Consider the following 26506-nt stretch of genomic DNA (forward strand, 5'->3'; position numbering starts at 1 on the left):
AACTTCCGTAAGAGCCGGTAGTGGCTGTTTTCAGCTCTGTGGGGCTAGGGGTCCCTGTACAGACGCTTGGCTTTGCCACCGTAGCGCAGGGGCCCCCTAGGTCATAGGCAAATGAATGAGCGGAGCCGTGTGCCGATAAAACTTTATCTACCAAAACGGACAGCGGGCTCCATGCAGCCAATCCTGATGGGTGACTGATGTGTTTAATTTTGTTGTGAGCTAGTCTTGGGCGCCGCGCCGGACTCTGCGCTGACAGCCTGGAGCCTGCTTTGGATTCTGTCTCCCTCTTTGTCTGTCCCTTCCCTGCTCATGTTCTCTCTCTCAAAAATAAACATTAAAAAAAATAAAAATGTCTCTAGAGCCTTACCTCACACCATACGTGGAAATGAAACTCTCAAGTTTATCTAACGTTTAATATTTGAGAAAAGAAGAGGGGCACCTGGGTGGCTCAGTTGGTTAAGCATCTGACTCTTGGTTTTGGCTCAGGCCGTGATCTCACAGTTCCTGAGTTTGAGCCTTGCTTCAGGCTCTACACTTATAGCTTGGAGCCTGCTTGAGATTCTCTCTCTCCCTCTCTCTCTCTCCCCCTCCATGCTGTCCCTCTCTCAAAATAAATAAACATTAAAAAAAAACCCAAAACAGACAGGGAGCCAGGTGGCTCAGTCAGTTAAGCATCTGACTTTTGATTTTGGCTTAGCTCATGATTTCACGGTTCAGTTTGTGAGATCAAGCCCTGATCAGGCTCTGTGCCAGCAGCTCGGAGCCTGCTTGGGATTCTCTCTCTGTCTCTCTCTGCCCGCCCCCCACCCCCCCGAACAAATAATAAATAAATAAACATCTACAAAATAAAAAAAGAGGAAAACCATGAAGAACCAGGAGAAAACAGAGGTGAATATTTACATAAAGGCCTCCCCAGCCAAAGTTTGTAAGCTTGTCACTAAGGGCAGAAAATGTCGAGGAAAAGAATGACCAAAAATGTGAAAGCTGGTAAAGAGAAGAAAAAAAAAAAGTATGTTGAAATGATCATAAACAAAGTTAAACAAGAAACCAGGAGAAATTTGTGTAACATATATGACAAATTATATGCAAAAAAGCTTTTATAAGCAAGTATTATTAAAGGGTCTCTACACCCAACATGCAAAGAGTTTTTAGAAACCAATAAGAAAAGACCACTTTCCAATGGAAAAAAAGGACAAAGGATATAAAATTGGCAATATAAACGGTCAACGTGCGGTGAGAGTGTTTTCCTATCAAATAGGTAATGACCCAGTTTGGGGAGGATGTAAGGAAGTGGGATCCCTGAACCTGTGTAGATGGGGATGTAAATTAGTGCCCCCTTTCTGCAGGGTACTCCACAACTCATCAAAATGTCCCCCAGGGTAATGCCCTCTGACACACACAGACACCAACCCTGGCATTTTACCTGTATCCACAATCGGGGATATTTATAAAGATCTGACTAGAGAATTTACTGTCGCCAAAGTCACGGCAACAACCAGGAGGCATCGGTTAACCGATGGGGCACCTGCACGGTGCGTGCCTGGGCTTGTCCACACTGCCTGTCCGCCTGCGTCACCCTGGGCCTGCCCCCGCTCCGTGGCCCCCACCTGCCTCTCCACTTGGTGGTCAAGACCAGAACCAGCATCTCGGTCCAGTGCGTCACGGTCGGTTTTTAGGACAAAGAAAGGATCCAAGTCATTCCCACCTTGACTTTGCTTCCACCTCAGGAATCGCTGCAAAGCAACAGGGCCTGGGGAGGCTCCGGCGAGGGCTGGTGCAACTAAGGAGGGGGTTCTGAGGGGTAGAGCCCGCCCCGGGGCGACTTCCAGTGACAGGGGCTCCTGATCTTCTGAGGTGGCCTCGCCCAGCTGTTCCCGAATTACCAGAACGTTCCTTCACGAACACCAGAGCTGCCTCCCGCGTCGTTTCCACGGGAATGATGTAGATTCCCACCACTCCTAGGAGTCCCTGCTGGCCAGGAGGGGGCTCGGCCAGCGGTCTTGTCCGAGCAGCCCCGCCGTGCCCTCCCTCGTCTTCCCCGTCTGACCACATCTCCATGCCAACGCCTGCGCCCCATTACCTCTCCCGGCTGGACAGCTTCTGGGGTTTTGACGTGAACCACGCACCCCGTTTGGCCTCAGATTCCTGCGTTCCCAGCAGCCCGAGGCAGGGGGGGGTCTTAAGGCCACACACGATGGTTCTCTGACGGTTCTGGGCTCAGAAGTCCTTACACCCAGGTGTGGGCAGGGCCGGTTCCCCCAGAACCCCAGGGTCATCCCGCCTCAGGGACCTTGACAAGGTCCCCTCTGTGCCATGAGGCGACAGGTCCCAGGACCAGGAAGGGGACATCTTTGGGGGTGATTACAAATGACAATAGCAGCTCCCAAATTTTTAGCTGTTTCTGGAAATTGTGGTGCATTTGCAAAGTCGATGGGTAAGGAGGCCATGGCTCCTTTAGAAGGCGTTTCCAGATAACGCGATTCCCGAGAGGCCGCTCAATTCCCACGGAGACAGCACGCCCTCTAGGGGCGAGAAGCCAGCCCTGCCCTGGTTCCTGCGCAGCCCTACCCACCGCCGCTTCGTCTGCTCCCACTTGCCAGAGACCCACGCCTGGGGGCCCCGGAACCGGGCACGTGCATTTGAGAGGGACCCCATCTTGCACAAAAGAAAGAGCAGTCGGGGTGAATGACTCAGGTGTCTGCTCAGAGCTGGCTGCCCAGAAAACTCCTGGCTGGTTCTGCCCTATCACGCTGCAGTGGGTTCAACATTTTCTGGCTCCTTCTCCCGCACAGCCGAAAGGCAGAGTTAAAATTGTGCCTAAGCACTGGCGACAACTGACGAAACAGAAACGGGGGACAGGGCACGTGCCTTCCCCACGGTTCTCAGCCTGCTTTCCGGGGACTTCCATCCTCCCACCCCACGAAATCCTAACTTCACCCATAGCCTGGGCGTCTGTTTACCTATCTGGGGCACTCTGGCGGGCCACTGGCCATCGTGACATCTGGGATCCCTCGCCCCTTGGGGATGAGGGCACCCTGGGGACAATGGCCGTGCTGTGTCCCAACACCGCCAGGAAAATGGAAATGACCACCAGCAGCCGCGGGTACAAAAATGGCACAATTTATTCTGATGCTCGGGTGGGAACACCCGTGGGCGGGGAGGATGCAGAGGGTCCCTGCCACCGTCCCCGGCCTGGCCGCACGGCGGGAGCAGCTGGGAACCCTGGGGCGCACAGTGGTTCTGCGGTTTGGCTGTGGTCTTGCATTTGAAGGGGCAACATTCGACTGGACAGTTTCCTCGTCCTGGGAGGCTGTCTTGCCAGGCGCCCCCCTGAGCTGGGCCCCGGAGGCTTCCGGAAGGACCGAGGCCCGAGCTCTTGTTAATTGCACTTGTTCGGTGTCGGGTGACGGTGCCCCTCACGTCTGCGAGCATCCCAGACACCCAGAGGTACTGAGTCGGCACGGTCCACACTGGAAGGGCAGCCACGGCGAGAGGCCACGGAGCATGTGTGGGCAGGCAGAGGCACGAACTCGGGGCAGAACGGGGCTTCCCGCGGTCGCTTCGGTGCAGCCCCCGACGGGGCCCTGGCCACCCCTCCCAGGGTCCGTGGGAGACAGTGGTGGGATCCGGATCCCACAGCCACACAGGGCCACGCAAACAGAGGGTTTTGATGTGAAGCCGGCAGGCTCTGCAGAAGGACTAGTTCCAGCTACCATCTGGCAAGACTCAAAGATCCCGCCCAGGAGAGCGGTTCCAGGGGACTCATCCTGTGTTGTCCACACGGGACAGGGGATATTTTTCTAAAGGGGGAGGCAGGCTCACGTATAGGAAAAGAAAAATCGTATCTTTCATGATCCACGAAGGGGCCCGGGGGGGCCGAGAGGCAGGCCGTGGGGTCCCTGTCGTACCTGTCGTGAAGCAGACACGGGGCTCCCAGGCGCCGGCTGCCCGCAGGGCACAGGTCCGTGCGGGCCCACTGGGCAAACGCAAGTGCTTTACAAACACAGTGGGTTTTCCCAGGTGCCCAACACATACAACCATGGAGTCCAAGTTCAATGCCGGCTGAGGAGACGGGCTCAGGGTGGCCAGACCCACGGCGGCTGCATCTGGGATCGGGGAGGACTCGACCCTGGCGCTCAGCGTAGCCGCCACAGCATGGAGCTCCGATCACTTGCTGGGCTTTCTAGAAAGCACGGGCCCATGTTCTGGAGACGTGGCCCTCAGGCTAGAGTGTCCCCTGGGCACTGCCTCGGTGGCCGCAGGGCCGAGCGGCGCTCAGTGGCACATCCGTGCAGTCATTTCTTTCTGTTAAGAACGAGCGGGACGTCAGGTATCGAGACGAGGAGGACAGAAACCACACCCCAGAAAAGCAGATCCGGTCTCAAGGGACCCGCAGGCTTCATTTTACGCCAAACCGTACGAACAACGGAACAGATAACCGGGTGGGGGGGGGCCCAAGCCATTCTGTGAAGGGCCAAAAAGGCAGTGTTGTCGAGGGCGAGCGGCTGCGGCAACGCGTAAACGCTAAGGCACGAAGACATCTTGCCACGTTCTGCACAACGGCAAGACCCCGGGAGCCTCGGTGTGCAGGAGCAGCGGGCAGATCAGCACCAGCCCACGTCCTTTACACACAGCCTGGGGAAGTCTCGCTGGCCCCAGAAAGAACTGGAAGCATCGATACGGGAGAAATGATGAGGGTATCGAGGCACGAAGGCAAAAAAAAAAAAAAAATCGGGGCACCTGGGTGGCTCACTCGGTTGAGCATCCGACTCTTGATTTCAGCTCAGGTCGTGAGCGTCTCGTGGTCGTGAAATCGAGCCCCACACTGGGCTCTGCGCTGACTGTGCAGAGCCTACTTGGGATCCTCTCTCTGCCCCTCCCTCACTTCCCCTCTCTCTCAAAATAAATATGTAAACATTAAAATGAACAAGCAAACAAACAAACTGAGCCTCCTTTAAGCATCTGACTTCGGCTCAGGTCATGATCTCGTGGTCCGTGAGTTCGAGCCCCGCGTCGGGCTCTGTGCTGACGGCTCAGAGCCTGGAGCCTGCTTCGGATTCTGTGTCTCCCTCTCTCTCTGCCCCTCCCCTGCTCCAGCTCTGCCTCTAACTCAAAACGAATGAACATTAAAAAAAAAAAAAGAAAGAAAGAAAGAAAGAAAGAAAGAAAGAAAGAAAGAAAGAAAGAAATCATTGCTTGGTCTCCAGCCAGGCAGTGAGGACAAGGGTGGGGGAGACTGCGATGTCCGGGCCGGCCATCGGGCCGCTGGTGTTTGCAGGGTGACCTCCCCAGGGTCCCCGAGGGCATGGCAGCCGCATCCATGCCATGCCCGCCAGCGGGGGGCACGGAGCAGCCAGAACCAAAAGTAAGCCCGGGGTGGGGGGTGGGGGGGGGGTGGTGGTCCCGTGTGCCTGCCAGGAACCCGAACGGCCCACTCCACTCGAGTGTCACTGCGTCACAAATTTGGGCCCGGGCCCAAAGAACCCCCCTCCGCTCCCCTCCGCTGACTTCGGGCTGTGGAGCCGCGGGCGCCGCCGCCAAGCCGGGCGTCTGGGCCCTGCGGACCAGCCCGGGACCCCGACGTCCCCCCGCCCGCCGGTCCCGGCCCGCTCACCAGCGGCTCGAGCTCCTTGGTGTCGATGAGGCCGAACTCCTTGACGAAGTAGTAAAAGTGCTTGTAGCAGGTGTTGACGTGCGCCTCGGAGCCCATCTGCGCGATGCGGTCAAAGTGGTGGATGTACACGTGCACGAACACGCGGAACAGTCGCGACAGGATCTTCCTCACCACCTGCAGGAAGTTCTTGGGGAACGGCGTGCCTGTGGGCGGGGCGAGAGGCTCAGGGGGGCGGGGCGCCCACCTCCCCTTCCGGACCCCGCTTGGGTTCCGGCCCGTGGGCGCCAGCGCCGCGCGGGTTTCCGGTGAGGCTTCTGGTCCTTAGCGGACTCCCTGATGGGCTCCCGGTCCTCCTGCCCCCACCCCCGGTTCGTCTTTACCACGTCCTCTCGTTGGCCGGCACCGACGCTTCCTTGGGCCACGGTGGGTCGCGTCAGGCGCCCCCGCGTGCCCCTTCCACCCCCATCCGTTCACGTCCCTGCGTCCCGCGGCACGGACGGGGTGCAGCCAGCCCGGGCAGGTGCGTGCCCGGGACCGGAAAGAGCGAGGGGCCCCCGTCCCCGACGTGAGGGGCTAGCAGCCCAGGGAGAGGACGCACAGAGACGCCGCGCCCTGCGGGAAGCCCCCGTGTGCCGGGAGCACGTCCCCCAGGTGGACACACTGGCGCGTGCGGGATGCGGGTGCGGGAAAGCTCTCAGGACGGCGCCGCAGCGAGAGCGGGACGGCCAGCCAGCGCCCCACGCGGCAGGGCCCACGGGGCTGTCCTCTACCCGGAGGCAAGTGGGAGGGACAAGGCTCTCTACGAGCGGACTGTGACCGGTGCAGCCTGACCCTGCGCGTCCCGGGTGCCGCCCTGCTTCCTCCCCTGTATCTGGGCCCAGGTGGCCGCTCGGGGCAGGGGAACGATGGTGCCGGCCCTCGGTCACGGGCAAGCGTCCGAGCGTGGTGAACGGGCCGTTCCCGGCCGACTCTGTGGAGGCTTTGCTCAGGCTCACTGAGGCCTGTGCACGTTCCCCGTCCCTCGACTCTGGACGTGAAACCGAACGGTCTGTGGGTCCCTGCGGAGCAGATGCTTTCCTTGAAAGCCCCTGGAAGCCATGCGGTGGGACGGTCACCTTGAGGGCTGGCAGTCCCCACGCGCTGGGGCCCCTCGTAGTGGAAAGAGGCTTTAAGCTCAGAAGGAACATCAGGCCCACAGCAAGCAGACAAACGGAGCCCCGGGGAGCCCGGCTCGGCACCGAACCCACACGGGGCCAGGGTGTGAGGCCGCCCCGGCCCCCGCTGCGCCTCTGTCCTAGGACAGGAGCCGCCAAGGGCGCTCCTGGGTGAAGGGGGGCAGTTTAAAGCAGGCTGGTCTGGATGGGCCTGACACAGAATCTCCCAGGACTAAGCCGCACACGCTCCCGAGGACTCTCCCGCGGGGTGCGAACCTGGCCCAGTCTGCTCTTACAAATAAAGTGACACCAGGACACAGGTGCACCCGTTTGTTTATGAACCGCCTACAGCAGCTTTCGGTCTATGACGCAGACGTGAGCCGTCAAGACACATACCGTGTGGCCGGCCAAGCCGGAGAGATTTACCAACTGGTCCCCACGAGGAAAAGTGCGCAACCCCTGGTCTGACATTAACAGCACAGGCTGGTGGCTCGAGACCCAAGCGGACGCACAAGCGTGAACGGAACCCACACGGGAGCCAGGATGAAGCGTGAACCCCGTCCTTCCCTTGCGAAGCCACAAACCCAGCCCCAGGGGGCGCCCGGCACACGGGACACCACTCTGCGTGAAGCGTTTCCTCTGCCTGCCTGGCCAGGGCCCTGCAAGCCTCAGGGTGACGCTGGCCAGGCCGGACCCCCCACCCGATGTGACCGTGTGGGACGGGCCTGGGGCCCTGAGAGCCTGAAGCACAAGGGCCTGCGTGAGTCCTCAGGGTCCCACTGGACGGCTGCGAGGCACCTGCCAAGTTACTTTTCTCTGCCTCTCGTCGGTATCCTGTTCAGTAAGCTTAGGAGTCACCTTCCGTGGCGAGGGGCAGGCTTGGGGCCTCAAGCTCTAGGGTGCCGCCCCCCCCCCCCCCCAAGGAGCGGGTGGGACCTGTTGGGGTCCCAGCAGGGCTGGCGGCCACAGTGACGGAGGGAGTGCACACGCGGAGGGGGCCCCGGGGGCCGGGCCTGAGACCTGTCTGCCCTGTTGCTGCTCGGGGATGCCGTGTCAACGCTGGCGGGGACAGTCGAAGCCGTGTCCCAGGGAGTCTCCCGGTGCCACTGTAACAAACTATCACCGGCCTGGCGGCTTAAATGCCGGAAGCCACAAGTTCCGAGTCTGTCGCTGGCCTGATATTGGTCAAGGTGCTGGAGGCACTGTTCCCTCCGGAGGCTCCGGGGTCAGTCCGCGTCCTTGCTGCCTCTGGAAGCCCACGACCCCTTCCCCCTTCCCGGCTGCCGCGCCACCTTCTCTCTCAAGTCGGATCTCACTCTGCCTCCTTCTCACAAGGGCCCTTGTGACAACACTCAGGCCGCAGCAGGGCGATCCAGAGTCATCTCCCATCTCAGGGTCCTTAACTTAAAGAACAATGTGCCCACCGCGCACGCAAACGTCCACAGAGGAAAGTGCCCACCGCGCACGCGCACGTCCACAGACGACCGTGTCCCCCGCGCACGTGCACACCCCTCGGCCGTGAGCAGGAGCGAGGCGCCCACCCCCGCTGCCCCGCGGACGGACCCTGAACGCGACGCTCAGGGTGGGAACCAGACACGAGAGGCCACGCGTGTGAAACGTCCAGAACAGGCTCATCCACGGACAGGAAGGGGGCTCAGGGGTGCTGGGGGAGGGGGTACTGGGGGAGGGGGCTCCTTTCAGGGTGGTGGAATGTTCCAGAACCAGTTGTGGCCCTTGCATAGATCTGCGAACGTACTACGAAACGCCCCTGAAGTGCCCGCTTCAGACGGGCCGACCGTACGAACGCGAATCCTACCCGCCTGGCCCGGCCGCCCCGACTCACCGACGTGGGTGGGAAAGAGCTCCTCGTTGTTGATCTGCACCTCGATCCAGTCCATGAGCAGGTCCATGTAGCGGGGGGCCGACAGCGCCGTGGGCTTGCGGAACTGGTGCTCGTCTTGCCAGCGGTACTCGTACTTGGGGCCGCCAGACATGACCGGGCAGGACTGCTCCGTGCACTCGTCGCCGATGGTGCCGTAGATGAGGTTGACGCGGTTGAAGAAGTCCACCACGTGCACGGCCACCCAGTCGCTGAGCTCCTCGCCGGGGGGCAGCTGCACGGCCAGCTTCAGGTCGAGCCCCGCGTTCAGCGACGCCTGGGCCTTCTTGTGCAGCTCGAACCGCTGGGTGCCCGGCTCGAACTTGCGCTTGGGCCGGAAAGTCTTGTCCTTGTTGAAAACCTGCTTCAGGAAGGGGTTGGACATGGTGGCCCCGTGCCCGGCCCGTGCTCCCCGGCGAGGCCTCTGCACAGTGGCCCCGGGCAGGGCGCTGCTGTTAGCCGCGGGGACGGGGGACTGGAGATTCGCGGCGTCCCCGGCCTCGCCCGAGATCTGGAACACAGAAAGGGGAGAAGGGTCACCTGTTTCTGGAAACCCTCTTTCGGAAGCACAAGGGGCTGGATCGGGAGGCCCCCGAGACTCGTGGTTTTCAGTTTCACGGAGAGGGCGCCGGTGGACACGATGGTCCGCGACCTTGGCAGAAGGCGCTGAGGCAAAGCCCCCAACGAGCCAGGGCCGGCGGAGTCCCGCTGTACAGGGGGAGGGGTCGTGTGCAAAGGCGCGCAGCGGCCAACGGCGACCGCAGCAGGTCAGTGGCGGCCAAGGGCGAAGGGAGGTCTCCATCCCTGGGACCTGCAAACGGACCTTATTTGGAAAAAGGTGCTTTGCGGAGGTGATTGAGCATCTCGGGACGCGCTCCTCCTGGTTATCCAGGTGTCCCTAGTCCGATAACGGCTGTCCTCGCAGAAGGACACGCGGACACACGGGAGAAGGCTGCATGAGGATGGAGGTCAAGGGGGGGCACCAAGGATTGGCCAGCACCGCCAGGGCCAGGAGAGAGCGGGGAGCAGACCTCACCACCCTGAGGGCATGCGCAGAAACCGCGCTCCCGATGGACGGACGGGAATTCTGGGGGGACACGCTGCCCCACAGGGCCTGCCTAAGAGGCCCGGGCGAGCCCGTCTGGGTCCTGTCTGTCCAAGCTGGGACCAGGATGGGTGCCCACTGGCTTCTGGGGACGCGGCCCTGCCCAGGGCGGTGAGGGCCCTACTCCCCCTACTCTTCCAGCCTCTCTCTGTGCTCCGTGTCCTGTTACCTGGGACAGTACACGCCCCCGTCAGGGAGTGGGACAGAGCGCAATGGAGCACGTGAGGCCGGGTGCTCATGCGGGACACAGTCACCATGCTGTGCCTGGCACTGCCCATCACCCCACACTGTCCCGGGAGCGAAGGCAGGGCTGCGATGGGGGAGGCCGGGTGCCAGAGTGGCAGGCGGGGCCGGGGTCCTGGGAGTCACCAGACAGAAGGCGCAAAAGGGGAAGCCCGGGGAGAGGCGGAAGTGCCAGGCCCCGCCCTGCGGCCCCACCCTGCGGCCCTCCGTATCCCTCCTCCATTTGCTGCCTACAAGTAACCGTTTAGGACTTCACTGCAAATGCCCACCCCCGCCAGCTTCTCCTTTACTTAAACTGGGGGGGGGGGGGGGGGGGAGGCTCGTTCCTCTGACTCCACCCCTCAAGATCCAGCACGTAGCTCTAGGAAAGTACCACAGACTCAGGGCTCCTAACAGCCCAACCGTGGTATCAGAAAGTTCTAGAGGCTGCAGGTCCGAAACGGCCCTCCTGGGAGTCCTCGCCTTTCCCGGCTTCCGGGGCGTCACATCTTCGGCCATCAGCCCACATGGCTCTGGCCTCTGCTTCCCTCATCAAGCCCCCTTCTGCAGGGACCCCACTCACCCCCCAGCCCCCACGGCGGCCCCCACAGAGAACGTGCACCACGGGCACTACCTGTCCGGGTGCAGGGGTCCCCAGACTCCTGGAGAGCCCGGATGAGTGCACACAGCGGCCCGGGATGCAGGGAGGGTGACCCAGACGGCGGGCTGGCAATGGGGGGCTGGCAATGGGGGCACCTGGGCTCCCAGCAAACACTTAGAGCTGTCATGGCTCCACCACGGCCTGTGGCCCTCTGTTGCCGGGATGTGGGAAGAAGGGGCCTCCCGGGACCCTGGGCCCTGACAAGGCGCCCCCGGAGCCGGCGACTGCATTTCTGGGGCCACGTGCGGCCTGAGCACCTGCCTCGCCAGAACTGGGCCGACTCTGTGCCCGCTGTGGCCGAGATGGGAGCCCCAACTGAGCGGTTTGGGCCGTGTGGACTCTCGGCCACGAGACTTAAAGAGAGATTGCTCGCAGCTGAAGGGAGCCAGCACCCAAGCATAGCCTCGAGAGCTGGTCCTTCTGCGGCCACCGGGGGCCAAATGGGAGGTGGCAGCAGAGATGGAGGGACCCCACTGCCACCCTCCCGCCTGCTCACAGCTGCCCAACCCGGCCAGCGTCGGCCTTGTCCTCGGTGTGTCCCCAGGGCCTGCTCCCGGGGCTGAGGCAGCACGTGATGTGCAAGAGCGTGAAGCAGGCTCCCTGCCCTGGTGAGTGGGCAGGAGACGGTGGGAAGGATAAGGGCCTCCAAAAGTGTCCCCGTCCTGGTTCTGTGACCGGGAACCTGTCACTTCACGTGGCAGAGAGGACCCTGTCAAGGCCCTTGAGGCGGGGGTGACCCTGGGTGCCCCAGGGGCCCAGCGTCTTGGCGAGGTCCTCACGAGAGGGAGGCAGAGAGATGGGCAGACCCCGTGCTGCTGGCCGGGAGGATGAGGAGGGGCCGCGGGCCCAGGATGCGGGGCCTCTAGAAGCCAGAGAAGGGGGGAAAGGGGGCTCCCTGGGGCCCGGGGGGGGGGCAGCCCTGCCCACGCCTGGGTGTTAGAACTTTCCAGCCCAGCCCTGCCCACCCCACTTTGAACTCACGACCTCCAGAACTGTGAGATGACAGAGGTGTGTGGCTCCAGGCCACGGAATCTGTGGTCACTTGCTGCAGGGGCCCCAGGAGACTCAGGAGCCACCAGCTAACAGGCCCTGTGGAGTTTCATAACGAGCCTGGGCACAGCGACTCGCTGCTGACGACACCGCGGCAGCCCAGCCTGGCTACCCGTGGGCCCGGGCCCTTCCTGGCTTCGGCGTGGCTGGCGAGGCCTCCCACCCTCTGCGTGGACAGGCAAAGCCCCACCACTCCTCTGGGCCCAGGTGAGCCGCGCTCAAGGCGCAGGAACCGCGCAAAACACAGAAGGTGAGCGTCAGGGTCGCAAGAGCTGACCGGAGACAGCGGGGTCAGAGGGACGGAGAAACCAGTGCTCCCACGACAACAGCCGTCACCACAAAGCCCGTCACCAGCGCCAGCGAGGACGGGCAGACCGGAACCCTTGGGCCTGGCCAGTGTGCGCGTAGAAGGCAGTGACCACCGGGGACAACAGCCCAGCACGGGGCTGCCCCGGGGCCTAGCGATGCCTCTCAGATCCACGGGCAAGACAGGCGACAACACGCGCGCACTCGAAACATACACGCGTGTTCGCGGCAGCGCAATTCAGAACGTTCACCAAAAAGTGGAAACAACCCAAACGTCCATCAACGGGTGACCACATGAACCAGCTGGGTCTGCCGCGCACGTGCACGTCCTTGGCTGTGAGCAGGAGCGAGGCGCCCACCCCGCCGCCCCGCGGACAGACCCCGAACACACGATGCTCAGGGAGGGAACCGGACACGAAAGGCCACACGGAGTGTGAGTCTGCGGGTGTGAAACATCCAGAACAGGCCCATCCAGGGACAGGAAGGGGGCTCGTGGGGGCTGGGGGAAGAGTGGGGGTGACGGCTGATGGGGACCGGGTTTCCTATGGGGTGACGGAATGTTCTGGAACCAGAAGAGGTGCCTGCACAGCCTTGTGAACTGAAGACACAGGGCTGTGCGCTGTTGATGAGTGGGCGTAAGGCACGCGGATGTTATCTGAGAAAGGGGGGGGCACGGGCAGGCCTCTGTCCGGGGCCCTAAACAGCTGAAGCGTCCCTGTTCGCTCGCACCGAGGCCGGCGTGGCTTGTAACCTCCGCTCACGGGGCCCTGGAGCAGCCACCGAGAGGCACAGAGAGTAGACGGTGCCGGGACGACTGGAAGGAGGGAGGTCCCGTGATGACCCCCGGCCAGTGGCTCGAGGCGCCTGTGCTCTGACAAGGACACGGGGCGACAACGGAGAGAAGCGCGTCCGCTTCCCTCCCCAGGGTGGCCCGGGGGCTCTGGCACCATCGACGCTCCCGGCCGCCTTGGTGGATTCGGCTTTACGGTCACCCCCAAGCAGTGCAGCACCGACAGCGGGCCGACCGGGTCTCCCTGGGGCACTGTGGGGTGGCATCCCCGCCCCCCGTCGTGACCAGGGTCCCCTGGGGGCCGAGTCACCTCGGGCGAGACCCTGGATTAGAAGACCATGTCTCCGTACTGCCTGGTCAACGATTACTTAGGTCAGAGTTTCCATCCTGGCGGCGGGTAGGGGGAGGGGCCAGAGCTGGCCCCCTGGGCTGTGGGTGAAGCCACCACCCTTTCTGCCCAGCCGCGTGCCACCACGACGGGCCCCCTCTCCATTATTCGGGCCTCTGCCGGCCTAACCCAAAGCCAGTGCCAGCCCCCCTCCGGGCCGGGGCCGGTCCCCACTGCGGCCCTGTGAAGCCTGCACAGAACCGGTGTGGCCGGGGCAGCCGACCCTCCCTGGTTCCAGCGGGAGGGCCTGGGCGGTGGGAAGGTGGTGCCTCAGAGGACGGGGCGCAGCCACACCCACCCCGACCCTCTGTCAGACCGGCCGTGTGCCCCTGGTGGGCCTGTGCTGGACACGCCGGTGCGGAACCCGCTCCCCGCCTACGCCCAGTAACGCCCAAGTGGCCTGCACACCTGCCCGGGGGGTCGCGCTGCAAACCTGGCCGCTCTCAGGCCCCTCTGGGGACAGGTCAAGGGACAGGAATCCCCTGTGGGCTACCTTCTGCTCCTCTGACGACGCGGCTTAAATACTTCCTCGTTCGAGGTCTGTCTTCAACCTGCAGACTCCCTTCCGCTTGAGGAGACAGGGTGGGGGTTATGTCCAGCCAGACGGGGGCCACCGCAGCCCCTCCTGTGGGTCGCCTGATTCCCCGGCTCCTTATTCACCGCGACTAAGCTACGCCCCGGACAGCAATCCCGGGGGGGCGAGAGAAACACAGCCCGCCAGTGCCCTGTTGTCGCTTTTTACCTGGGGCCTCCCGGGGATGGCTCTGGGAGTTTAAGCTGAGACCCTGTCACCTGGGGACACAGGACAGAAGCACGCCGTGTGACATGGGAGTGCGGCCTCAGGGGTACTGCAGGACGGTGGTCTGTCTGCACGCCTTCGTGCCACGGACCAGACGCACACGGGGATGGTTCTGGAAGGTGGGGCGGGGCAGGGCAGTGGGGGGCTTACAGGGCTCCTGCCTGCTTTTGTCTCTTCTCAGGAAGTGGGAAGGTTTTTTAAGTGGAAGCAATGATTTCCTAAAAAACTTCCCTTCTACCCCCAGGATGGTAGAATTCCCCTCAAAAGCAAACAGCTTTCTCTCAGGAACATATGCACCCCCCTCCCGACCCCCGGCCGAGGGGCGGCGGCCCCCAGAAGGTGCCTTTGCCTTGAGGGGCGGCAGGAGCCCAGGGTGCCGGGGGAGCCCCCCCCACCGCCGCCCCTGGTCCCATTACCAGCTCTTCCCGGAACACCTCCGCGGTTGGCGCAGGGGAGGGTGGGGCAGGGGATTCGGTGCTAAAGGCTCCGGGGGCTGTCCTGGTGCTTCCCACAGACGAGATGTGGCGGTGCTCAGAAACTTCTAGACTGAGGAAGGTAAGCCGACAAACTCCCCCGCCCCTACGCACACCCTCCTCACCCCCCCTTTTATTCTGAAAACTAAACACAACACAGTCCCCCTAAGCATCCCCCCCCCCCCCCCCGCCTCGAAGAGGCCCAGAGCTGCGGCTGCCGCTTCCTTCCGGTGCCCCCACACCCTGCCCTGGCCCTGGCCCTGACATGCCGCCGTTAAGGGGACCCTGCCCTGGAGCTGGGGCTCCAGACAAACGAGCCCCAGCCTCAGAGGTCGGTCCCGTATGTTCCAGATCAGCAAATCCCGGCTCCTGGCCCAGCGGCTGAGGTTCGGCTGGAAGGTGCTGGAAGCCCAGGCTCTGTCCTGTCAAAGGCCACACCCCCCGGCGCTGTCTTCTCAGTGTCCCCACCGCTGGCTGAGTGGGAAGGCCACCTGCCGTCCTGCAGGACTCACACAAAGGTGGCCCCAGCCCCCCCCCCCCCCCCCGGGGTGTGCGGCTTTGCTGGCATCCAGCCCTCATGTCTTTGTTTTCGGGGCCAAGTTCCCCAACTTGTCCTGCAGGAAGTGGTTTGCAGAGATCACTCCAGGCCGGGTGCCATCGAGGGGTTCTATATACTCCCGCCCTCCCGGTAGTTCTTTTATGGTTTAACCAATTGTGATATAGTTCACACGTAAGTAACTTACAGTACACAATTCAACGGTTTTTAGTAAGATCGTAGAATAGTGCAATCATCACCACTAATTCCAGAACGTTCTCATCACCTCAAAAGACTGCCCATCAGCAGTCACTCCCCATCCGTCTATCATGGGTGGAATCGTGTCCCCCCCCAAACGGATGTTCAAGCCCTAACCACTGGCACCTGTGAGTGAGCCCTTGTTGGGAAACTGGAATCTTTGCAGATGTCAAGATGAAGTCATACCGGACAGGGTGGCCCTAAATCCAAGGACACACATCTTTACGAGAACTGGGAAATCCGGACAAACACTCGGAGAAGTCGGCCATGTGACCGTGGATGCGTCGGCAAGCCGAGGGACGCCCAGGATGGCCTGTGACCCCCAGGAGCTGGGAGAGGCAGGAAGGGCCCTTCCTGGAGCTTTGAGGGGCAGATCGTAGGGCAAGTAGGAGGCGGGCCGGGGATCTGAGCCCAGGACTCCCGTGCCCACTGCCTGCGCTTGGGGGGTGCTGGGTGCACTGGGGCCGCCGCGGACGCTGGGCCTCTCCCGCCACAGAGGCAGATATACAAGGACTGTGATGAAACCGTGTCCCCTGGGGACAGAAAGCACAGTGTGACAGAGACCAGGGGTGGCTGTCTGCTCAGGAGCCACGCCTCTTCCTTCTAGGCCTCCGCCTGAGGTTTCAAGGGGCCCTTTCATTGAGCAGAGGCCCGCAGGTCAGCAGGGGAAGCCGCTCCGCTCCCGTCCCGATGCAGACTCCACTAGCTGGCTGACCAAGCTTCCTTTTAACGTCAGGATGCTCAGGATGTGGACTGGACTCTGAGAAGACCCTGGTCTGAAACGGACACAGTGCGTCCACAGCAGGCCAGGCCCATCCACTCACAGGTGGCGCTCTCTCCAGGGTGCTGTGCCTAGCTCCCAGCTGTGCCAGGGTCTCGCCTGGGGCCGCTCCGGCTCCAGGGACAGTGGGCCATGTCTGGAGACGTCTGTGGCCGTCACGACTGGGGTGTTCCTGGCATCGAGCACAGGGGCCTGGAACGGTGCTCAGCCCCCACAGCACCCGCGCACCCCCAGAGTGACCCAGTCACAGTTCTTATTTTGAACTCAGGAGACACAGAAACGCCCGTCTCCTTCCCAGAATCTGGCTTCTGACGTTGGATTCCCCTTTTTCGCTTAAGCAATCCAGACCTCGAAATTCTAGGAAATCAGGAACAGGGCCCTCCAGCTGGGGTGTGTCTAAAACTTCCCAGAGTAAAAGCCCAACTTCTAAGCCAGCTGCCTGGGGAATTTTTGTAAAACCCCCACTTTATGAAGTGCTGGGGAAGGGAGAACAGCGCCCGGAAACATGATTAAAGGCTGACTTTTCACTGAGCTGTCTTGGCTTTGGGGCATTTGTACGTACGAAACAAAGAGACTTAAAACTGTTCAGAAAAGATTCAGGGACTGCACTGGCATCTCTGAGAAGCCCCTGAGGGACTAAAATAACCACTTTTGCTTCTGCTGAGACAGAGGGAGGCGCACCTAGAATTCAACCCGTCAGGTTACTAAGGGCGTCTGGTACTCGAACGCCATGCTGGGCGGTGTGCGGGGTAAAGTTGGTAACGGCGCTCTGTCCTTCACGAAAGTTCAAGTAAAAAGTAAGCCATCGAGCCGCACAGAGACACGGAGGAGCCTCAGACGCACAGCACTCGGTGACAGAAGCCAGGCTGAGGAGGCGACACACGGGGTGGTTCCCAGTCCGGGATGCTCTGGACGAGGCAGGACCGCGGAGGCACGGCTGCCGGGGTGGGGGAGGGTGAATGGGAGGAGCACAGGAGTTTCAGGGCCGTGGGTCTACTCCGGACGACACCGTGGTGGTGGGCAGGTGTCCGTGACATTCGTCCGAACCCACGGGGTGTGCCGCACCGGGAGCGACCTCGTGTCCGCTGTGGACCGTGGTTCGTCACGTTCGGTGCTGGGTGGGGATGTCGATAATGGGGCCGCCGGTGCGTTTATGGGGAAAGGGAGTCTATGGGAATTTCCTGTACCTTCCACTCAGTTTTGTTGTGAGCCTAAAGCTGCTCTAAAAAAATAAACTCGACTTAAAATTATGAGTAAGGTTGATTCGATTACGATCCACCAAGCATTTGGTTAAATCTTCCAGTAGTTTACTCTATTTAGGAAGCACCTCAAGCCGCAGAGGACAACGAATCCTGGGGAACAGGAGTTGGATACACATCTGCGGACAGAATGTCAGAAAAAGCACTAAAAATGTGACATCTGCCACAGGCATAGTTTCAAATTTTCCAGGAGCCTCAGTGAAAAGCAAAAAAGTGAAAGGAAGCAGGTGAAGTCGCTGTTAATACCGTATGGCATTTAGCCCCAAAATGCCAAATACCATCTCGACACCTGACGGACACAGAAAACGTCACAGACCCATTTTGCTCTTTGCTGTTAAACATACTTTGTCTCCAAGACTTGTATTTGGCACGTGCGACACACCCCAGTTTGCACGAGGTGCGTTCCAACTGCACACTGGCCACACATGGCCAGCGGCTGTGGCACGGGGCGCCCGAGGGGTGAATGAGAGAGGAAGCCACGTGTGGGGAGACTGGAGTGACGCATGGCTGTTGTCTGAGGTGGGTGCCCCCAGCAGGGAGGGGAGGAGGCGGGCGCCCGAATGGGGCAGGGGGAGCGGGCACTTCCACTTGCTGCCCCCCACTGGTAATCTGTAGATTACAGACCACCCGCCAGGCGACCCCAAACACGCAGGCGCAGGGGTTGAGCAGTCAACTCGGAAGCACGGGGGTCAGGACCTGGGGGAGACTGCAGGGCCCTGTCCCGATGTTGGCCAGGCCTGGGACCTTTGTTACCACTCCCCGCTGAACCTGTAACCGGGCCAATAGGAGCCCCCGAACTTTGTGTGGGGTGGAAGAAGGCAGGAATGAGGAAGCAGCTGGCCGGGACCATGTGTCCAGAATCAAGTCCACAACCAGAAAGTGCAAGTGGACTCGCGGGGTGTGCGATATGCAAAAGTTCACGCCCATCGTACCTCTCCCATCCGCCGCTCCCCGGGGACCCCGCCTCCCCGCCGCCCGCGTCCGCCGCTCCCCAGGGACCCGGCCTCCCCACCGCCCGCGTCCGCCGCTCCCCAGGGACCCGGCCTCCCCGCCGCCCGCGTCCGCCCCTCGGAGGACCCACCTGCGGTCTCACGCCCCCACCGGTCGAGCGGGTCTCGCGCCTGCCCCGCGTCCGGCGTCTTCCGTCCGGTCCCCTCCGCCGCCCAGGAGGAACAGCGCCCACGGCCCGCCCCCGCCGCCCCGCCCAGCCAGGTCCACTTCCGCTACCGGCCTAGGCCTCCCCGGAAGCGGAGCCGAAGGGGGCGAGGCCTAGAGCGGGGGGAGGGGAATGCTCCCCGCCGCCGCGCTCTCTGTTGCCGGGCAACCGGAAACGGGCGGTGACGTCATTGGCCCGGGCCAGGGGCTCAAGGCCGACCGGCGGAGCTGGCGCAGTGCCAGGAGCGCGAGCGGGTCCGCGAGACAGGGCCAGACCAGAAGGAAGAGCGTGCGCGTGCGCGTGCCGTGCGCGCAGGCATGGGGCGCGGCGTGGGGGCGGGGCCGGAGGCGGGGCCGGTGCAGCCAGTTGTCCGTTGCGCGGGCGAGGCCGGCGCTGGGGGCGTGGCGCGGGAGGCGCCGTTGGTTGGTTGGCGGGCGGCGGGCGGGGCGGGCCATGGCTCTGCTGCTGTGCCTCGGCCTGACCGCGGCGCTGGCCCGCGGCTGCCTGCACTGTCACGGCAACTTCTCGGAGAAGTTCTCCTTCTACCGCCATCACGTGAATCTCAAGTCCTGGTGGGTGGGCGACATCCCCGTGTCGGGCTCGCTGCTCAGCGACTGGAGCCAGGACACGATGAAGGAGCTGCATCTGGCCATCCCCGCGGAGATCAGTGAGTGCGGGGCACCGCCCGGGCGCGCCCCCCGGCCCGGCCAGACTCCCGCCAGACCCCGGCCTGACCCCGGCCCGCGCAGCTCACCGGCCTCCCTCTCCGGCCTCCAGCCCGGGAGAAGCTGAACCAAGTGGCGAACGCCGTGTACCAGAAGATGGATCAGCTGTACCAGGGGAAGATGTATTTCCCCGGTAAGGGGGCGGGCGCCGCGCGCGCGCGGGACACCGAGACAGCTCCCCTCCGCCCAGCGCCGGAGGCTGACCTCCCTCCTGCCTACCCCCACAGGGTACTTCCCCAACGAGCTGCGAGCCATCTTTCGGGAGCAGGTGCACCTCATCCAGAATGCAATCATCGAAAGTGAGCAAAGGAAGGGCTTGGGGAGCGCCGCGGGGGTATTTCAGAAGTCCCTCCGGAGCCAGGGGCCCTGGCCAGGGAGTGGCAGAGGCTGGCGTGACAGGACTGGGGCTTCTGGCTCAGTGCAGCCGGCTCCCAACAGAGAGAAGGAAGGGCAGCTCCCTGAGGCAGGGGCCCTTCCTTCCCGTGGGCACCAGCAGGCGGCCTGGATAAACCCCAGCCCTCCCCCAGCCTGTCCCTGGAGAAGCGGCTGAGTAGGGCTGCTACCCTCCTCCCAGGCTGAGAGCCAGCCTAACCCTAGGTGAGGCTCTGGCAGGGCAAGAAGGCTGGGTCGGGGGTCACTTGGGGGGGCTCAGTCGGTTAGGTGTCGACTTCGGCTCAGACCATGATCTCACGGTTCGTGAGTTCGAGCCCCGCGTCCGGCTCTGTGCTGACAGCTCGGAGCCTGGAGCCTGCTTCGGGTTCTGTGTCTCCGTCTCTCTCTGTCCCTCCCCTACTCGTGCTCTCTCAAAAACACACAAAAAAAAATTAAAAATAAAAAGGGTAGGTGGGGGCGGGGGACAAGTGCCGTCAGTGCCCTCGTCCCCACACAGGCCGCATCGACTGTCAGCGTCACTGTGGTGAGTGAGCCCCTGCCCGGTCCGTGGGGCACAGCGGTGGCGGCAGCCCTGGAGGCCGAGGCGGGGGGAGCCTGCGGCCGCCTCTCCTGTGTTGCAGGCATCTTCCAGTACGAGACCATTTCCTGTACCAACTGCACGGACTCGCACGTCGTCTGCTTTGGCTACAACTGCGAGTAGGGCTCAGGCTCGGGTGGTGACCAGCAAGGGCCCTGTGCCCGTGGGTCTGAGGCTCTCCTGAGACCCTCCCTGTTCCTCCCTGGCCTGTCTCCACCGGGGTCGGGTGGGGTGGTAGCCCCTCGGCAGGCCCTGAGTTCTGGATTTGGGGCGCCCCGTCTCCACGCCCCGTGTCCCCACAGGTCATCGGCACAGTGGGAAACAGCTGTGCAGGGCCTCCTCCGGTACATGTGAGTTGGGGCCCCTGGGCTCAAGGAGGGGACCTTCTCCTCCACCCCTGACGTTCTGATTCCAATCCTGCTGTCGTTGTAGAAATAAGTGGCACAAGTAAGTCCCCTGTCCCCAAACCCAGCATGACTTTTATCAGAGGCGGTGTGCTTATGTGCCCTTGCGGGTGAGTACGCGGAGGGTGGCCACGGGAGGCGGCACCTGCTCCAGTGCTCAGGACCCCAGCCCGCCCTTCCTCTGCGCTCAGCTGGCACCAGGGGGCGCAACACCCAAGTTAAAGGTTTCCATGGAGTCTGGTCCTACCCCTGCCCTAAGCAGCTGGTAGGACTGTGGTCAGAGCTGGGGGGGGGGGGGGGGGGGGGGGGGGGGGGCCCATGATGGATGTGCCCCAGTGGAGGGACTTGGGGGCCACAGGCACAGCACAGCCCTAAAGCTTGGGTCTAACTGGGACCCTGTCATGTCTTTCAGACAGGATGACCACACAAGGTAAGGCCCCCGCCCCGTCTGTTCTCTCCAAAACCCTGGCCTGGCCTTCTGGAGGGGAGCACGAGGGAGTCAGGAAAGGGGTGGCACGGGGGCCTCTAAGTCAGGGATGGACGGGGAGGGGCTGGCTAGGGAGACACAGCCAGCAGGGCTCTCTCTGCACCTGGGACAAGCTGGATGTCACCCCTGCAACCACACCCAAGTGACCACTTCGAATAAACATCGGATCTTCCTCCCCTCTCCTGGATGCACAGAACCACTCCAGCTTTGTGAGTGGCGCAGAGGAGGGAGGCTCTGAAGACCTGGGTGGGCTCTGTAGGCAGGGTTGAGCCTAAGCCAGAGATCAAAACCCAATGGCCAGCTCGCCACAGCCTCCCACCCCCTTTTTGCAGCCCCTTGCAAGAGAGTTGGGCTCGGCCCCGATGCTGTTTAGGGGATGGGTACAGGCCACAAGACCTCCAAGTTGAGCTTTGAGGGTTGTCTGCAGCCCTGTCACATGCCCCAGGCCCGTAGCAAAGACCTTGGTTTGGGGGAGGGGGGGAGGCGGAGCAGAGAGAGAAGATCTGAGGGCACCCATGTCTCCCCCAACAGTCTGATGTCACCGAGTTTCACATGTCTTGAGCCCCCACACCTGGCCAACCTGACTCTGGAAAATGCTTCCGAGTGCCTGACACAGCACTGACGGCCACCGGCCATCGCCAGACTGGCCCTAGCCTCGAGGTGGAGTCAGGACTCAGCTGGACTGCCCCAGCCTGACCCCACGGAGCAGGCTCACTGCTGCCTTGAGTCCCTGCACTGCCATCAGAGGCTGGGACCGGGGCCGGGGAGGGCGCGTGGCTTTGTATATAGAGGGCATCACCGCCGGGCGGAGCCGTAGGGCTATTAGAGGCAATGATTAAACGTCCCTGTTTCTCATCACAGAGTATCCGTGTTGGGGCAACCAGGGCTGGGTCCCCAGGAAAGGCACATCCTGGTCACGGGCACTGGGGCAGGGCTGACGGCCCCGGGATTTCCATGCCAATTGTACCGCAACCCGTCTCAACACAGCCGGGCAGGCTTGACAGACCCAAGCCTTCGGCGCTAGCGGGTGCTCTTGACTCGCCACGCCGGGCTAAACCTCAGCCGAAGGAGCACAGGAAGCGTCCCTAGCACGTCGTTTCCTTTCGCAAACACTCATGTGCGTTACGAGAGACCCACGGTAAATGGCTTGATGTGCCTGGCAGGCGAGAAGTCGGGGACTAGTCCTGCCAGGAGCAGGTACACGGAGGTCAGAAGAGTCCGCAGGGCCGGGTGGGCGTGGAACACCACTCCGGCAGGCTGTGCGGGCCGGTGGTATTACCGGCCAACAACGGCCTCAAGGCGTCAATGGGGCCTCTGCTGCCCCAGTGCTGGTGAGGGAGCGGAGGGACCCGCGAGGGGTCTGGCTCGGGCGGGCGATCATCAGGAAGAGAAGCTGGTGGAAGGCGGGGGCTGCCCGGCACCGGGTCCGCGTAGGGGTCGGACGGCTTTCTGTCTGCTGACCCGGCCTTACCGGTCCTGAATTGTCCCTTGGCCACATGGCGTCAGTAAAGACAGTGGCAATGTGGCAAATTGAAGCACGGGCAGGGCCTGCCTTCCGGCACCTGCTTCTGCCGCTCACCTACACACCCGCCGCTAGTGGGGTTCCCTGGGAAGGGAAAGGAGGGTGCGGTCCGCGACGTTGGTGGACCTCCCGTGGGTGGGGTCGTGGCTCCCCGCTGGGGCTTGGACCGTGTGTGGGGATGACCTCACCTCCATCACGAAGGGAAGGGCGCGCTCGCAGGTGGGGACAGGGATCCCCAGCACGCTGTGTGACCTCCCGAGGGTGCCCCAGGCAGCTCGAGGATGGTCCGGAGTCCCTCTTGTAACCGGGTGTGCACACCGGCACAGACAGGAGGTGCGACAGACAAACGTCTGTGTTACAAGTTTATTGGATCATCTCGACACAAAATCATTACAGCAGCGTGATATGTCTCTCTGTCCTTTATCTGGGAATGTCGATAGCAAATCAATTCTTATAGAACACATCATACAATTCTGAGGTTCTGGAATCACTGCACAGGATTCTGTAATAGATTACCCTACATGCTAAAGTGACAGTGTTCGTCAAAAGGAAGTTACGTCATTGAGGACCATCATCTCTGACGGGGTGGTCCGGGGTCCCCTTGCCCCGCCCCATGAGGTGCATTCCAGGGGCCGGACCCCCGGCCCCCCCCCCCCCCCATGACCGGGCCTTCCCCGCAGCTGCGGGCACGGTGTGGGACAAAGCCTGGGGAGCGTTCGGCGACAGGAGGGACCTAGAATCGCAAACAGTCCCCACCACTCGCCAAACACCACCGACCGAGACACATTTCACTGGACAGGAAAGAAATGTAAACCAACAAGGTCCAGGCCCCACTCCGTCAGGGATCCCGACTAGACCCCACCCCGGGTGGCAGCCGTGGCAACGCATGAACACGTGGGTGGGACGCGGGGAACACGACAGCAGCCTGCACGGCCCCGGGGCCACCGGATGTCCTGGCCCGCGGCCGCGAGGGAGGAGGGTGAGCAGGCGCCCCCAGGCAGGGAGTGTGGGGGCCGTGGGGCACTCGGGTGGCCTCGCGGGATCAGGGCGCGCCACCCCACACGGTCCACCGGGCGCCGCTGCCGGCTCCTCGGGCAGCCTCGGGGCTCCTCGCTGAAGAGACGGGAAGAGGCAAAGTAGGAACGCCGACAAGATGTGTCAGTACAGCGTGTCACCTCGCGACCCGAGCGGGGGCCGGGGTGGGGGCGGGGGGCCGGGCTCAGCACTCGGCCAGCGTCGCTTTCATCTCCGCCAGCAGGTTGCTCAGCAGCGTCGCGTCACTGCACTTCCCGTCCACCGACACGGACTTCTCCCCCTGGAAAAGGGGAATCGGCCGTCAGGCCTGTGCAGGGTGTGGAACGCGACACCCAGAGGCCGCCTCGTGGCCGAATGTGCCATTTGTGTCTGTCACCACCTCCCTCGGTGCTGGTGCTTCGCGGATCCAGACAAGGGAGGTGCCCCGGAGCACCCCCCCCCCCCCCCCCCCCCCGCCACCGAGGCCGGGACCGGAGAACCCCAATCTGGGCAACGGCCCACATTCTGGCTGGGGGGCCTTGGGGAAAGCGGCCTGTAAACGTGTCCGCGAGCCGCTGTCCCCCTGGTCCCAGGGCCGGTGCCCGCGTGCGGCAGCTCCGACAAGCGGGACAAAGGTCACAGAGACAGACGGGCGCTGGGACCAAAGGTCAGGCACCTGCAGCCCATGCCGTGTCCCCCGCGGGATTAACAAGGCCCCGGTTACTGAGCACCCAGAGACCCGGGAGACCTCAGCTCAGCTCTGTGGGAAAGGCAGCCAACGGCCAGGCCAGGACGAGGAGGACGTGGCATCTTCCGATGGGACACAGGCTTGTAAGTCCCTACTATAAACACCCCCCATGGGGCGCCTGGGTGGCTCAGTCGGTTAAGCGGCCGACTTCGGCTCAGGTCACGATCTCTCGGTCCGTGAGTTCGAGCCCCGCGTCCGGCTCTGTGCTGACGGCTCGGAGCCTGGAGCCTGTTTCAGATTCTGTGTCTCCCTCTCTCTGACCCTCCCCCGTTCATGCTCTGTCTCTCTCTGTCTCACAAATAAATAAACATTAAAAAAAAAAAAATTAAAAAACAAACAACAACAAAAAAAACACCCCCCAACACGCAGTCAGGAGCACTGTTGAAGCAAACAGGAAGACGGAACATCCCAGCAAAGACAGGCAAGATCTCGAGAACGCCCGGCGGACGTTCCAGACCTGGAATACACAGTCGTCAAAACGAGACACCCACGGGTGGGCCCACGGGCAGAATGGCTGGCACGGCAGAGGGCGGGGCCAGGCAGGCCCGGTGCTAAGAAGAACCCGGCGCTAAGAAAGAACTTAAGTAACAGCGGGAAACTTCCAGAATTTTGCAAACACTCAAGAGGCGTAGCACACTCCTGACAGACCCAGAGAAGTCCACGCCAGACACGCTGTGACCTGCTGGAGGCCGACAACCAAGAAAAACCCGGAGAGGAGACGGCGCCTCTCTGTGAAAAGAATAACGGGGTGCAGCTCTCGTCCAGAAACTGCGACTGTGAAACGAGGCAGTGTGACGATCTTCTGGAAGATTTTACTTTTAAGTCCTCTCGAGGCACCTGGGTGGCTCAATCGGTTAAGCGTCCGACTTTGGCTGAGGCCAGGATCTCGTGGTTCACAAGTTCAAGCCCCTGGTCACGCTCTGTGCTGACAGCTTAGAGCCTGGACAGATTCCGTGTCTCTCTTTGCCTCTCTCTGCCCTTCCCCTGTTCATGCTCTGTCTCTGTCTCTCAAAAAATAAATATTAAAAAAAGTGAGTCCTCTCTATACCGAGCGTGGGGCTTCAACTCTAGAGCCCCGAGATCAAGCCTCACCCTCCACTGACTGAGCCCGCCAAGGCACCCCAGAAGCGGCGTGATTTTAAAGCACTGAGACAAAGATCTGCCAAGCTAACGCGCCCAGCAAAACTAGCCCTGGACGAGGCTCCGCGGCCCCCGGGCCTGTCCCAGAAGTGGCTGGAGGCAGGTGTGGAGCGGGCGGCATGGCGTGTGCAGGAGAGGGAGGGCAGGGGAGAAGCGGAAGACCAGACAGAGGAGGAGACCCGGGGTCGTCAGTGGGATGACGGCACCCACCGGTGAGAACGCCTTCCAACACAGGAAGGACGCACTCAAGAAGACACGCCGCGTCAGCACCCGTCATGAGAAAGCGAGAGTGGCTTTTTGTCCGACATCAGACCGGAGAACTTCGCAGCAGAGAAAACAACCCGAGATAAAGAAGGAGGTCGACGCGGATAAACAAACAGGTGCACATGTCAAGACGCCACGACTTTCTCGGTCCACACACCTAACAGCAGACACACAGAGCGAACCCAACAACTCCGGGGGGACAGACAACCTGTCACTAACCTCACACCACCCACTCAGGCAGCCGCCGGGCCGGCAACACAGACTCCAAGGGCCCAGAAGAATCGAGACCACCACCGGTGGGGCCCGCTCCACCGGCAGAACACTCACTGCCTCCACGCATCCACGAGCGCCACCCCTGCCTGCCACGAATGACCACGTCCAGGGCCAGAACGCAAATCTCAATACTTTCGAAGGACCGAAATCAGAAGCGGCGTGTCCCCCAACCACGGTGGCATCACGCTACAAACCCGAAGCAAAAAGCCATCCGAACACGGGAAACCAAACAACACGCTTCTAAGTGACCCGTGCACTCTACAGGACCTGGGAGCAGGAATCAGAAAACGTTAGAACCGTTTAGACATAGACACGAAATATTTAAACACCCGTGGCGTTCAGCTAAAGCGCGGCTTCAAGGTAAACGAAGCATTAAACTCTTCTCGAGAGAAGGAAAACCTCAGCTCCTACCTGAACAAACACGCAAAACAGAAAATAAGCCCAAAGCAGGCAGAAAAAGGGAAGGAAAAAACAAAGCTGAACAATGTTTATTTATTGCCTTAAAAAAACAAAGTTCCTTAAAGGGTAG

General features: G+C 62.0%; 3 protein-coding genes across 9 annotated transcripts in view; 1 reads left to right on the forward strand and 2 right to left on the reverse strand.

Annotated features, from left to right (window-relative positions):
* Positions 1 to 3313: 3313 nt before the first annotated feature.
* Positions 3314 to 18469, reverse strand: MOB3A (MOB kinase activator 3A). 4 transcript variants are annotated; one of them, XM_049639555.1, is made up of 5 exons: positions 14385 to 14580; positions 9471 to 13737; positions 8612 to 9158; positions 5615 to 5817; positions 3314 to 4305 (listed from the first exon to the last, which is right to left on the reverse strand). In XM_049639555.1, the coding sequence occupies exons 3-5, from the start codon at positions 9030 to 9032 to the stop codon at positions 4276 to 4278; spliced, it is 654 nt and encodes a 217-aa protein (XP_049495512.1). In that variant the 5' UTR covers positions 9033 to 9158; positions 9471 to 13737; positions 14385 to 14580; the 3' UTR covers positions 3314 to 4275. The 4 variants fall into 4 exon arrangements, with proteins under 4 accessions (XP_049495512.1, XP_049495510.1, XP_049495509.1 ...); XM_049639553.1 differs by lacking the exons at positions 9471 to 13737; positions 14385 to 14580 and adding an exon at positions 18356 to 18469; XM_049639552.1 differs by lacking the exon at positions 9471 to 13737.
* Positions 18470 to 18813: 344 nt separating this feature from the next.
* Positions 18814 to 21871, forward strand: IZUMO4 (IZUMO family member 4). 3 transcript variants are annotated; one of them, XM_049639549.1, is made up of 10 exons: positions 18817 to 19097; positions 19208 to 19288; positions 19383 to 19454; positions 20045 to 20071; positions 20169 to 20244; positions 20428 to 20475; positions 20558 to 20572; positions 20942 to 20959; positions 21211 to 21225; positions 21548 to 21871. In XM_049639549.1, exons 1-10 carry the CDS (start codon positions 18884 to 18886, stop codon positions 21636 to 21638), a joined length of 657 nt encoding a protein of 218 aa, XP_049495506.1. In that variant the 5' UTR covers positions 18817 to 18883; the 3' UTR covers positions 21639 to 21871. The 3 variants fall into 3 exon arrangements, with proteins under 3 accessions (XP_049495508.1, XP_049495506.1, XP_049495507.1); XM_049639551.1 differs by lacking the exon at positions 20045 to 20071 and having other exon boundaries at positions 18814 to 19097; XM_049639550.1 differs by lacking the exon at positions 20558 to 20572 and having other exon boundaries at positions 18818 to 19097.
* Positions 21872 to 22887: 1016 nt separating this feature from the next.
* Positions 22888 to 26506, reverse strand: part of AP3D1 (adaptor related protein complex 3 subunit delta 1) — a 37481-nt gene continuing 33862 nt past the window's right edge. For both annotated transcript variants that reach the window (XM_049639548.1, XM_049639547.1), the window contains exon 32: positions 22888 to 23853. In XM_049639548.1, the coding sequence (XP_049495505.1) occupies positions 23758 to 23853 (96 nt within the window). In that variant the 3' untranslated portion in view covers positions 22888 to 23757. The remainder of the gene's footprint in view (positions 23854 to 26506) is intronic.

This window comes from Panthera uncia, chromosome A2, assembly GCF_023721935.1.
Source record: "Panthera uncia isolate 11264 chromosome A2, Puncia_PCG_1.0, whole genome shotgun sequence".
NCBI lineage: Eukaryota > Metazoa > Chordata > Mammalia > Carnivora > Felidae > Panthera > Panthera uncia.